Source organism: Colius striatus, chromosome 5 (genome assembly GCF_028858725.1).
Source record: "Colius striatus isolate bColStr4 chromosome 5, bColStr4.1.hap1, whole genome shotgun sequence".
NCBI classification, from domain to species: domain Eukaryota; kingdom Metazoa; phylum Chordata; class Aves; order Coliiformes; family Coliidae; genus Colius; species Colius striatus.
Window position 1 is genome coordinate 16,449,311 of NC_084763.1, and position 12,909 is coordinate 16,462,219.

The 12,909-nt window shown below is 39.5% G+C and overlaps 1 protein-coding gene across 4 annotated transcripts in view; it reads right to left on the reverse strand.

The window, feature by feature from the left end:
- The window catches only part of RBMS3 (RNA binding motif single stranded interacting protein 3), a 449,717-nt gene that overhangs the window by 266,710 nt on the left and 170,098 nt on the right, over positions 1-12,909 (reverse strand). For all 4 annotated transcript variants that reach the window (XR_009818745.1, XM_061996425.1, XM_061996424.1 and 1 more), the window contains exon 4: positions 1,818-1,909. Coding sequence is in view for 3 of the 4 variants with exons in the window: in XM_061996425.1 (XP_061852409.1) it covers positions 1,818-1,909 (92 nt within the window). In the remaining variant the exon portion in view is untranslated. The remainder of the gene's footprint in view (positions 1-1,817; positions 1,910-12,909) is intronic.

Sequence of the window (12,909 nt, forward strand, 5' to 3'; positions counted from 1 at the left end):
ATTTTTCTAAATACTTTAATTTTTTTTCAGAGATAGAAAAAGTCGGCTGTATATTTATCTAGAACAGTCAAACACACTAAAAAGAACCTATCTAAGATTCCAGGCACCATGGCTAAGTAATAAAAATACAGTCAGCCTCATACAAACAAAAGTGTACACACCAGCCACTTAAAATCATGCAAGGCAAGAAACTTCTCCCACCACAGATCCCCCAGAAAACAAATCTTAGTGGCTGGTACAGCCCTTCGCACTCTAAAAGCATGAGACTTTTTCTCCCAAAATACCAAGCAATGCAACTCACAGTATTTTAAGCCACATTCTTTTGGTGTTTCCATGCATGCAAGTGCTGAAATTGATCATTGTTCTGAATCCTGAGAATGCCAAATATAGATTTATCTTTCAATCTTCTCTTTAAATTCCCAATTTTAAATCTACAGTGTTACAGATTTATGTAGATAGAGATTTATGCCTCCCCAGAAATGGTTATTTGATATCAACCAGTTGGATGAAACATACCTCCTGTCTTTGGTTTCTATTTCACAGTTTGACTAATGTGTCAAATTGCCTATATTTTAACAAAGACATGTAGTATATCTGAGAAATAAAAAAGCACAGTCCTTAGTAGGTTTTCACACTCTTCAGCTTGCCATCTTTTATCCATTTGAACCAAATATTTTTTATTGCCACATGTCAATAAAAACAAAGAGCCGATAAACCAGCATAGCTTGCATTGTGGGGCACTTTTAAACAGAAATACATGGATAACATCCAGTTACTTGAAGGTATGGTAAGTGCAATTCAGTAGAAGGCAAAAGAACCTCATTTACCACAAAAGATTTTCAATGTTTTAAAAATAAATATAGTTTTAGTGTTAAAAGCATTGTCGAAAAACAAAGATTCAAATCACCAGTGTTCCTTTAAATGGAAATCTTCAAATGTTTAGTTGCTGATTTGCTTCTGTTTTTTTAATGACCTGCTTGATTTTACTATTTGAGATTCTAGACTGACATAATTTCTGCTAAGACTATGTCAGTCAATATTAAGGGCTTTTTCTGATTCTAGGGCAAGGCATTTTTAAAGTACACAGCAACACAGTCTCGAGCCCAAAGACACATGATTATGCCATCAGAAAGGCAACAGCCTGAGCACATGATGTTGATTTACTATAACCCCTGTCTCCCCATCAGCCTCTTTGCTTGGGGAAAACAGACAATTCCAGGACCAGAGTATCTGAGCTCACTGTCCTTGCTATGGGATGTACAGCATGGCTCCCGCAGTCTCTCTGAACAACAGATGCCAGTCACCTCCAGACAACCTCCAGCAACTATTCTTTCAGCAAACTGCTACACTTCCACTTACGTCTTCAAAATAAAAAGACAGGAGAAGCCAAATCAAGACAGATCAAACAAACTTTCCTTATGTTCAGTCAATCACATCTTCAAAGAAGCCCACCAGGCATGTCAGGAAAGAATAACTATTGCAAGGCAAAGGAACTAAATGAAGACAACTCTGAGGCTAAGAAAAGGCAACTCTTTCACACTTTAGTCAGCACAAAGGCATTTCCAACTGCTCTGCCACTTCAGTGCTCTCCATCTTAAAACCCTTTCCAAAGAGACGGGGAGAGAGTATCAGAGCAGAACCCATCACATGAGACATAGCTCTCAAGAACAAAGGCAAACCATAGGATGAGTAAAGCACTGGAGCCAAAGAACAAAAGCAACAGTGCAATAAGCAACTAAAAACCTTAAGAAAAAATGAACTCTTGGAAATACACCCCAACAACTCAGATATTCCTGTAATAATATGGTTGCTCTTACCTTTGCCATCTGTGCCTGCACGCCATTTGCTTTGAGAGATGCTACTGCTTTCTGTGCTGCTGCTGGACTGTCAAAATCTACAAAACCATAACCTGAAAAATAAACAAAGAGACATTTTAGTTGTTACCCATGTGTATGTGCATAGATAGGTATTTTATTTCTATTAAGAAAGAAACTCTTTCCATTCTTTCACATTGTCTCATAGTCTTCTAGTAGCGTTGCCATAACCACCAGCTATCGCCTCTATTTCTCACACTGAAACTAGTGGGATGAAGGAAACACGTCACCTGAAGCTTCGAATTACAGGAAGGTATGCAGCAGAGGGGCAGATAAGGTAGGTCACTGCCAGATAAAAGGTCTTTGGCAGGAGGAGGACACACACTCGTGGGGCTCTGGTGCTCTGCAGTCCTGCCTTATCTCTTCCACAAGAGGAGGTAACAGTATGGCTTTCCCTGGGATACAAAGCTACAGCTTGCATTGGCTGGTTTTGTGAGGATGCAACATCCTTTCCCTGACCCTTGAACCTATACAAGGATTAAGCTTCAGGAGAAGAGTGTAGCAGGTCTCTGTGGCAGGCTGGGGCCATCTGTGTAGGGGTAGGGAGCACAGGCTTCCAGCAGTCAGGAGCAATTAAGGGAGAAATCACAACCTGCACTCTACAAGTGACTGCCAGATAGCTCTAGAAGATGGTAAGATAATAAAAGTCACAGCCTGGTTAAACCACATCCCTTTCATCTTGCCGCCTTCCCTGCTGGAACAAGGGCCAGGTCCCTACCAGGAACTGCTTCAGGGTATCATCTGAACAGCAGCTTAGTGAGGTTAGATCTTAAGGATTGGCAAGGGATAATCATCTGCTTTTAAGTGGCTTTCCTATTCCCAGAATTTGCATTAATTTAGTTTATTAATCTGTCAGTCGCTTCCTGTCATCTCTTCTTCCCTCTCCATCTTTCTCTTCCTTTAACCAGCAAGACTGGTATCTTCTAGAGAGACCAGTGCTGTTAAGGCCCTACTAGATATCAACAGTTCTGGTAATATTTTTATTTTCCTAAAGATATGAAGGAGGGCAAAGAGGGCAACAAATGGACATTTCATAACTTCTAAGCACTTGAGCTCTCTGATCTGTGACAGCATTCAAATGGCTTGCTCATAAAGATTTCAACAGGGTTAGGAAGACTTAAAAATCTTGCCAAACACCTATTTAGGCAGCTGCTTACATTTTATAATCCATTCAGGGAAAATCCCATCCTACATCTTATTAAGCAATTACAGTGCAGGTAGGCATGTGCTGCTCAGACAAGCTGTGGCCAGGGGCCACCTCTTTGGTATCTCCCTGGGAAGCCATATGGAGGAAACTGAACTGCCAGAAAGCTTTAATAATATTAGCACAAGTGCATTTATAGCATAGCAGCTCCTCTGTAGACATCTCTTTTTGCTAAGTCAATACACATCATACAGGAGGCAACCACAGATATGCTTTCCTGCCATATCCGTTTTTATTTCTTTTGCCAGTCTTTCTTCCTTCTCCTGGGAGGTTTTACGTCTTCTTCTCTGCACCAAATCTGATCAGTGCCTGATCACCTTTCCCAAGAAGATATAAATGTCTCTTATTATTTTGATATTGATGGAAGACCTCTGTACCCATGGACTTTTTTTGTTTTCTTGGCTTAAATCTCATTCATAAAGTTTTAAGAAAACGAAAAAGGGCTGAGAAAAAAGAAACTCCCAAAATTGTTAAAAGAAATGGTGACTTACTTAAAGCATATGAAAAGCACTATTTTGATAAAGTCAAGATTAGAAACTTTCTCTTCTTCCCTCTGTTTTCTGGGTTTTTTTTGGTTTAGGTGAATTTTTTCTTAGGGCATAACTACAAACTGAGGGAAAGCCTAGAACAATAGAACAATGGGACAGCCAATCTAACAAACATCATCGTGAAGAAGTGTATTAAAGTCTGATCAACTTGGGGAGGTGAGGATGTTTCACCTGCTGAGATTCCCCTGTTTGATTTTCCTTTTTTATTGCTACTGAGCATACCATTTTAAAAACAGCTCATTCCACATCACATTTTGCTTTGCAGTGTTATCCAAGCTCTCTTTACACTGCAGAGCGACAGTGAAGCTAATGCTGCTTTGAAACAAAAAAACTACGCTATAAGACAGCAAGAGTCTTCCCTGGATTTCTCTAATGCCTTTGGCCTTTGGGAGAGCAGCCTTTGGGAGGAAGGAGGAGATATGAAGCAGTTTCCATCTTGGTACATGGGAGATCCTGACAAGAAGCCAGAGTTGCCAAGTGAGAAACCTGAAATACCTTGGGAAGTCATGGGATGGCTTGAATCAAATATAGAGCAAATTATTTTTAGGATAGTAAGGTACTCATCTCGGGAGACTTTCTTTTTATTTATCACCATGTTCATGTCCAAAAACCAGCAGGTGAAAGTGCATAAGTAAGTTTTAATAGTGGCATTAAAACCAGATAATAGAGTTAGATTTTTAGTTTATCATCAGTGCAGGATTCATGTATACAGTAACAGAGGGAAATGATTTTTAATATGACTTTCTAAACAGCATAGTAAGTATTCACATCAAAGTTACTATTGTTTGTAAATATAAACTGGAATGTGTAACAGATTAGGTATAGCTAACATACTGAATTATTGAAGATTAATATCAGTCCACAGTATCTAAACATTTATTCAATGGGAATATAGGGATACATAAGCATATCAAAGATCCAGTGAGTCTTGAGATTAAAAACAAAATGTAACTTTAGCTGTCCATTTTGCATTCTAGTATTACTACTCCCAGCCTCACTGCAAAGCTGCTCTTTTTCCTTCCCTCGAGTTCATTTTCACTCCAAGTATCTTTTTCTGGCCCTCCCCTCTCTTGACACATCTCTCCACCACACACAGAACATCAGGACAAAATCACTCCATGGCTGAAAACCCATCCAAAGAACATCAATCTGCCACAAGGGAAGCCAAGTTCCCAGGCTGTTTCAGCATTCAAGTATCCTTACAAGAACCCTGCAATGTTATAGAACAGAAAACCAGGCGTGCTGCCTTTTTGTACAGTTTACGTTTTTCCATGTAGATGTTTATAGCCTGTGCTAGTGATCTACACTAAAATATTTCATTTGTTTATAATATCACTTCATTTTTGTGTCTGGGGCACTAATAAAGAATGTTGGTGCTTTTGTTTGGGTTTGAGATTTTGTTTTTATGTTTTGTTTTATATATTGATCAAATTTAGTCCCCACAGAAGCTAAAGCTGGGTCTTGGAACATTCCCTCTGGCTCTCCCCATAGCATAAATGAATCCTCAAACTCCCCGTGCCAAGAGTCCTTTGCTGTGGCTGGAGTGGGCGCAGGCACTGCTCCCAGCCGACAGAACTAGGCTGCTGCGGCTGCCCCTGGCAGGTGCAGCACGGTGAGTTTGGCTGCTCAGGAACCCAGCCTTGGTCACAGAACTATTGCCTGGCTCCTTCTGGGAAAAGGCAGCAGGTTGGCTGGAAGCATCCCCCGGGAGAGATTCAGATCAGGGTCTGCCAATTGGATGCTGCTGCTCTAGGAAAGCGTCTACATTTCTTTTTCCTCTTTTAAAAACAAGTGTAAGACCCACCAACCCCACCCTCTGCTAGCCTCAAATTCCACAGCTTTTTTTTTCCTTTTTTTTTTTCTGTCTGTTCCCTGTCTTGTAAACACTCTAGCCAATGGAATATACTCCCCCCACCCCTGTTTTTGTGCAGAACATCAAGAAAAGTGTATGTATATTCTAAATCAAGACCTTCAGAGTCTGCTCACAAGAACACATCACCACCATAGAAAACCAAATCCAAAACTATTTCCTTTTTTTTTTTTTTCATGAAGCATCCTGCCCTTTTAATTTAAGAGTTCCAAAAGCAAACAGGGAAAGCTGCATTATCCCCTGCTCTTCCGAGAGATTTTAATTGAATTTATCACTAACGTGAGCCCCTCAGCTCAAGTGTACTTACGCTGAGGGTGACTTTGGCACTCCAATGCTACAACCAGTATTCCAGGATTCCAAGGTTTCTTTTTTAGAATGATGTATTATGAGTTTGTACACGCAAATGTACACACAACCTCCCCCCCCCCCACCCCCCAAGATAAGACTATCTAGATTAATTGTTAAACCTTTCCTCTAAGAAATAAAATGCCTGCAATTTTATTTTGGTCCGATGCCATTAGAGCTAAATAATTACATTTAAGGAATAAAACCAGTGGTTTTGTACCTGTAGGGGAAAGAAAACAGCTAAGCATCAGCAAGCGCAAGTTTATAGCTAGCTGCATTAAGTGCTACCCAAATACACTGGCAGACACTAAACATCTCCGTCTCCTATAACCTAAACGGCTGGGGGCCTCCCGGTCTCAGTTTCTCAGTTCCATAATTAAGCTTGGCAGCAGGTTCAAATGAATTAAAACTGAATGTCACTATTTCCTCAACAAATCCCTCACCCTTGTTTTTTCTTACTTGTCAGGAGAAGACCAGCAGAACAGCAATTAGTGGTAAGCAGTGCAGTGAAAAAGAACCAAGTATACACTAATTAGGTCACTCGCCAAACACATTCATTTCATTGGCAGATTTAATCAATGTTTTCCTGAAATGTCTTAAATCTCCTATGCTAATTTAAAGTTTTGTTATTGTTGTTACTTTAAACACAGATGGGATGCCTGGAGATTTTCAATTGCTTTCCGCAAATCCATTTCAAAATAACAACCCCTCATACAGTATATCATCAAAATTTAGGCACAGGTTTTAGGAAATGGCCTCTAATTTTATGCCAACATTTTTGTGCCTGCAAATATCTGTGGGTGCAATTTTGTGGATTTATGTAATTGCAGGTGTGTAGAGCTCTTAGACATCAAACTCTGAATTGCCAAACAATTTAAGGGACTGCCTGCCACTTGCAGTTCCCACAATTATTGCAAAGTGCTGGAATGGCAGCACGTACAAAGGATGGCACCTGGGCTTCACCGGAGAGCTCCACCCACATAGCGAGGGGAGTAAGGGCTTTGCTGACATCTGATGCAGCTCTTGTACCACTGTTGAAAGCTGCGGTAGTACTGGAAGCAAATGGGGACAGAGATTTTCAGGGTATCCTGGAAGTTTGGTTCCCCAAATACCACTTACAGCTGGCACATCACGGCGCTTCTTCACGTGGAAGACTATCAGCAGACGTCATTGCTGACGCCATCGGAAAGGGAGCTGTCATGGCTTCTGAACAAATCCCCATTGGACTGGCCCTCCTTCCTGTCCTCACCACATGCCCTCACGTCCTCACAGCAGCTCCCTCCTTCCTGCTGCTGCTGCCCCAAAAAACATCTCACCCACTACCCCACAACCAGCATGAGGAGTGAAATGGCAACACGTGGCCAACTACAGCTCTGTGTCTGTCCCAGCTCTGTCCTGATCACCCAGCTGAAAATAAAATAAAAAACAGAGAGCAGAAGCGTATGTTCCCAGAAGCAAGGCCTGGAGTGCCTTGGCATACTGCTGAGCTGGAGCTCTGCAAAAGCAGTAACCTCTGGCTGGGAGATGAGAAAGGAGAAGCCATGCTGAAAGAGGGAGAATAACCTGGGGTGGTGAGCTCTCAGATTCACCATGCCACAAGGCCAAATACCATGTCTGACTGCTGACCAGGTGTTGCTTTAAATCACTCGAATTCAAGTCAACTAATACTCTGCATTGTTCAACTCCCTAACACACACAGAGACAGGACAGCTGACAAACCTAGCCAGGAGACTGGCATGGAGCCTGTGTGCAACTAATCTTGTAGTTTTAAAACAAAACCACAAATATACTGATGGGAAGCTCTTCTGGTTCCACTGATGTCAACAAACTCACTTCATCAAAAGTTGTAATGCTTTGTTTCTATAAGCTAACATCTTTGCATCAATAAAACAACACATCCATCCACACAGGCAGACAATGCTAACTGACGGCTGTCCCACACAACCTGTCCTCCTACTGGTCCCTCTGTAGGAGCAGCTGACATGGGACCTTGAGGGAAGGTATAGCCAAGGAGGGACCCTAGCTCTGTCATTCTCTCACCTGGAAGAATCTGACTTTGGCACAATGACTGGTTTTGGCAAGATAAAATTTATGTAAACTTTGCATAAAACTACATTTTAGTGTAGAATTCTCAAATTTGCTTATGCATAATTCTGTTTTAACTAAACTAGGTATAACGTCTAGGTGTATCTAGATCTGATGTACCAGAACTCTGCTTCCCACCAGGATAGATCTTTTTAATGTAAGGACGTTCCCAGTACTCATTTCTGTTCATCTAGAATTCAATTCATCAGACCTAAAATCCAGAACAGACAAGATTGAACACATCATCCATGTTGGCTCTTCAAAAGGTGTAGGGATTGTTTGCACAAAAGGGAGAAAAGTGTGATTTTAAGAGAATGCTTGCTTTTTTTTTTCCATGAATGTTTTTGTTAATGTTGCTTTGAGATTGGAAATTGAAAATAATTCCTGAAAGAGGCTGCAATGAGGAAGAGGAATACCAGCCTAGGGAAGAGGCAGCAGGCAAAATTACTTGTTGAATTGAGAAACCATGAAATAAAACATAATTATGAAAAAAATCTTTTTGTAAAAAATTATGTTTATGTCACCTCCATACATATCTGTATACATATGTGCATACATATAAAGACATCAGCACAAAGTTTTTACACGAACATGAATTTGTATCTATACACATACACAATTAAGCAAATACTTAATAGTCAGCAAGACACTTCTCCTTGATACTTAGATGAAACCACTTGGATTCCATGAGAATCTAAGTCAATTTGTGTTCAGTTCACTTTTGCCTAGCACTTACTTAGAGCACTTATTTATTCTGACAATCAGGTAGTCCACAAAGAATTGATTATCCAGTAATTTATTATGCAATTTTCAGACATTGTTTTATGCTCAGATAAAGATTCAAATTAAAGTCTTATAAGCCTTGGAAAATTAGAGTTAAGAGGTAAAGAGGTTGAATCACCTTTGAAAACAGTTTTTTATTTCATTGTTCAAATTGTGCTAAAATATCTCTACAGCTCCAAATATTCAGAGTAATAGTAGTCTACATTATTACTATTTTTAAATCTGTACTTTATAAAAATGTTCTCAGTGGCTAGAAAGTGGTGAATCATCACCTTTTAATTAAAACAGCTAATTATATATAGTTAGAAAAATAATTGGAAAAGGAGAGTCTTAAATGAGAGCAAGAAAAGATAGTCCTTTCACTTCAGATCACCCCCCAGAGACACACCTACACTGTTAAGTATGCATATACAACTGATTTTTTTGTTTGCTTTAGATGATATAGAAATACAGCACAAAACTCTCACGTTGATTATGTTCTTGCACTGAACATAATCTCGCCTGGACATGTTCCTATGCAACCTGATCTAGGTGAACCTGCTTCTGCAGGTGAGTTGGACTAAATGAGCTCTAAAGGTCCCTTCCAATCCCTACCATTCTATGATTTCTTTTGCCTCTTGCACTATTTGAATCTCCTTTATAACAATAGAACTGAAGCAAAACAGCACTATTGGTAACAAATGCTTTTGAGAGATCTGTTTGCAAATACATTCTTAATTTGGACATTAAATTACTTTGATTTAAACAAAATGCATATGAATACAGGTTATTATTAATTACAATATTTATATGCAAAACCATGCATGGAACTCATGATGAGATCTTCTTATCTTTTTAAAATGTTACTAAATTGAAACACTTTTGCAGTCTCCAATAAGTAAAGGTACAAAGAAACCTATAACATTCTGGTACACTGGAAAGTATCTATACAATAAATAAATACCTATGTGCATTTGCATATGCATTTTTCTGGAAGGTAATCCTTCCAAAGCACACTCCCTGAAAGGACATAAGCAGACCTCAAAACTGACAAAAGCTCTCTGTGAAATATAGTTGCAATAACTATAGCAAGGGGAGGGAGCAGTACAAATTTAGCAAATATACCCATCAAGAAAATTGTATTGCACTGGACTACCCTCTCTCAACATTTACACTGCATTCCTGGTAATTCAGAACCATACTACCCGCAAACTGGAGAAAATTTTGGAGAGAGCACAAATATAGCCATAAAAATCCAGATTTGGCAAACAGCAGAATTCTGATTATCCCTAGGAATATCTCAAGTGTTCGCAGCCTTAAAAGTGAACCTAGAGGTGAGCAAGAACCTATGGGCAACTAAACTTTAGCCCATGACCAGCATAAACAGTGAGATGTAAGACTTTGTGAAAACCTGTCAAAGAACAAAACATGTTGGTGAAAATAAACTGAGAAGGAAGTTGAGAAATATTTCCTGGTGTTCTGCTAACGGCGTGAACTTGAATTAATCATACAAAGTCAATGATGGAAAACTCATTGCTTGAGTTACTAAATATGGACTGAATAAAGAAGGGAACATATTGTAAATCTCGCAGCGGCAGAAGGACAAGAGATAAATACAATTTTCCATCTTTAACTTTTGAAGTTACTCTCTCTGCAAGTCCCATTGATTCACGGTCAAAATCCAAAATGAAGAGTAACTCTATTTTTAAATACAGAGATAGTTCATGTTTACAATTTCCATATAAACCAACATCTGATTTCATATTACAGTTATTTAGTACCATAACATTTCCTAGAGGTGTATTATATAATGTAATAATTAAGATTATTTTTACTAGACTTGCTTAGCATAAGACATTCATTGTGGCTCTACAGCTGAGCTGAATTTCACGCTTGAAGCAGTGACTGAAGAAAGCAGAATGTTCTCCCAACAAACAAGTACTCCAAGAGCAGTGCTTAGTTACATATTTACATAAAAGGGAGGGAAGGATACAATAGTAGTTTCTTTCCTTGACTGAAGAAATACTCAGTGACTCATGAGTGATAATATTTTGCAATAAATGGCACAAAATAGCCAGACCTTGCAGCGCAGATTAAGATCTCCTACTTTCTGATACTGAGTTAAAATATCAATTAAGAGCTTCACTAAAAACTGGAAATTGAAAAGGGATTCTTTTTTAAACAATTATTTTTCATGTTCACTTTCCTCTTTGATTACACCAATGTCCAGATGCTTAAGTCCCAAAATATCACAAGAAAGACTATTTTCTTGGTATTTCCAGCCAGCAGGAAACACTGACACTCTCATGAGAAAGTCTGCTCTTCTGAGGTTTCATGCTCAGTTATGTAGACTCCAGAGCTTTACTTAGCTTGGTTAATGTTTGGGTAAGATGTGAAACCAAATCTCTTGGGATTTGTCCATCACTTTTTTTAGAGCTAAGCAACTTGAGTAAAAAACCTGGTGTACAGAAACAGTTTAGAAAAAAACAATTCAGCCATTATCTCTGAAAGCTCCCAGCGCCTGCACAGACAAGCAGTTTTCTCTACTAGATACTGGACCTCAGTTTACCAAAACCAAAGCAAGTTATCTGCCACCTGTTTACCAAAAGAGCATTTAAGCTAAGAAACTATGAGACTAACTCCAACACTATTGCCATGCACCCTTCAGGTGTGGTAATTGGCATGGCATTTACAGACAGACATGGACAAAACAGAGCATCAATGGGAGCTCTGCTTCCAGTCCATGGTACCTACAGAAGGCAGCAATGAAATACTGGGAGGGAAAAGATGCAGTTCTTTAGAAGTCAGCTCCTTCAGCATTAGGTATAAGCAATGATACTATTGTAGGAGGCAAAGGATGTTTTGTATGACCCAGTGCTCTTTGTCACAAATGAAATATTCCATTCTCTTCCCCCAATACTGCATTGCTGAGCAATCACAACATTAAGTAACTGCAAATACTTGCGAGTAGGAAGAAACAATCTGACAAGAGAAGATGCACTCAGTGATCACACTGTGATTACTGTACTTTATTAAAAATAATTTTCATTTCAGTATGTTTTGACAAGAAAATAGAAAGCATCTTGTGCAGGCTTCAGGAAATATTAAAATAACCCAAGGTGATGAACATGTTATTATCCAGCCTGTTCCAGAGGGAGGATGCTCAAGCACTGAAATGGTTTTCATTTCAAATACACATTCATTTTCAAGACACCACACTTGAAAAATTGGACTGTATTTTTGTCATAGAGTAAGCAGTGATAAAGAGCACAGCAATTTATGTACCTTATGCAAACCACTTGTAATTCAGAAAACAACTATAGTTTCTAAAAGGCAGCAAAGTGATAGCTCTTTCCCAAGAAGTGAAATGTTTTCTTTCATGCCAGTTGGCCAATTCTGGCATGTCAACCTTTGCTATGATAAACACTTTGGATTACATGCAAAGAGCTCCTATTCCAACCCATCAACACTCATGATGTCTTGGAGCTTTAGGCAGAGATGAGCCATACCTTCTGAATATTTCATGATTCTAAGAAAAGGATCCTGATACCACCCGTCACCATAATGCTAAAATACCAATGACCCTTTGAGGAAGAGGGCAGCAGGCTTTCAAGGAATAGTTGGTAGGGACTTGGCTTCTTTCAGTTTTCCTCCCTTGGTTCTCAGGCAATCTGATTTCACTTCAAGGCAAAGACTAGACCACAGAGGAATTCACATTTAGGGGCATTGTATGGCCGTGCAGTGATGCTCAGGAGAGCCCAATCTGGATCGATCACTGCAGTGTACACTCCTTTATCTATTCTCTGCCCAGGGACTGACTGAGCCCTGGGAAACTACGCTGTCCTAGTACCTTTGTAACGTCCACAGGGAAGCAAAATGTGACCTCTCCCTCAAACCCTCACCTTTACCACTGTGTGAGCAGGGACAGAGTTGATGTTATACCTCTGCTATGGAGGGGAAGCACAGCAGGGATGATAGGATAAGTCACCACACAGAGATCAGAACAAAACTCATGTCAAGGACATTGTGTAGATTCAATACCCAATGACTTTGAACTTCTACAGTATTTCAGACAATCCAAATTTAAGGGCGTCTATAGAGTTATAGCTATATTACCCATCACTCTTTCTAGGATATTCTTTTTCTTTTCCAATAGATTCTTCTGTGGTTAAATACCAGTTGCACCTTCTGAACTTCTCATCGTGTATCTACCACAGTTAT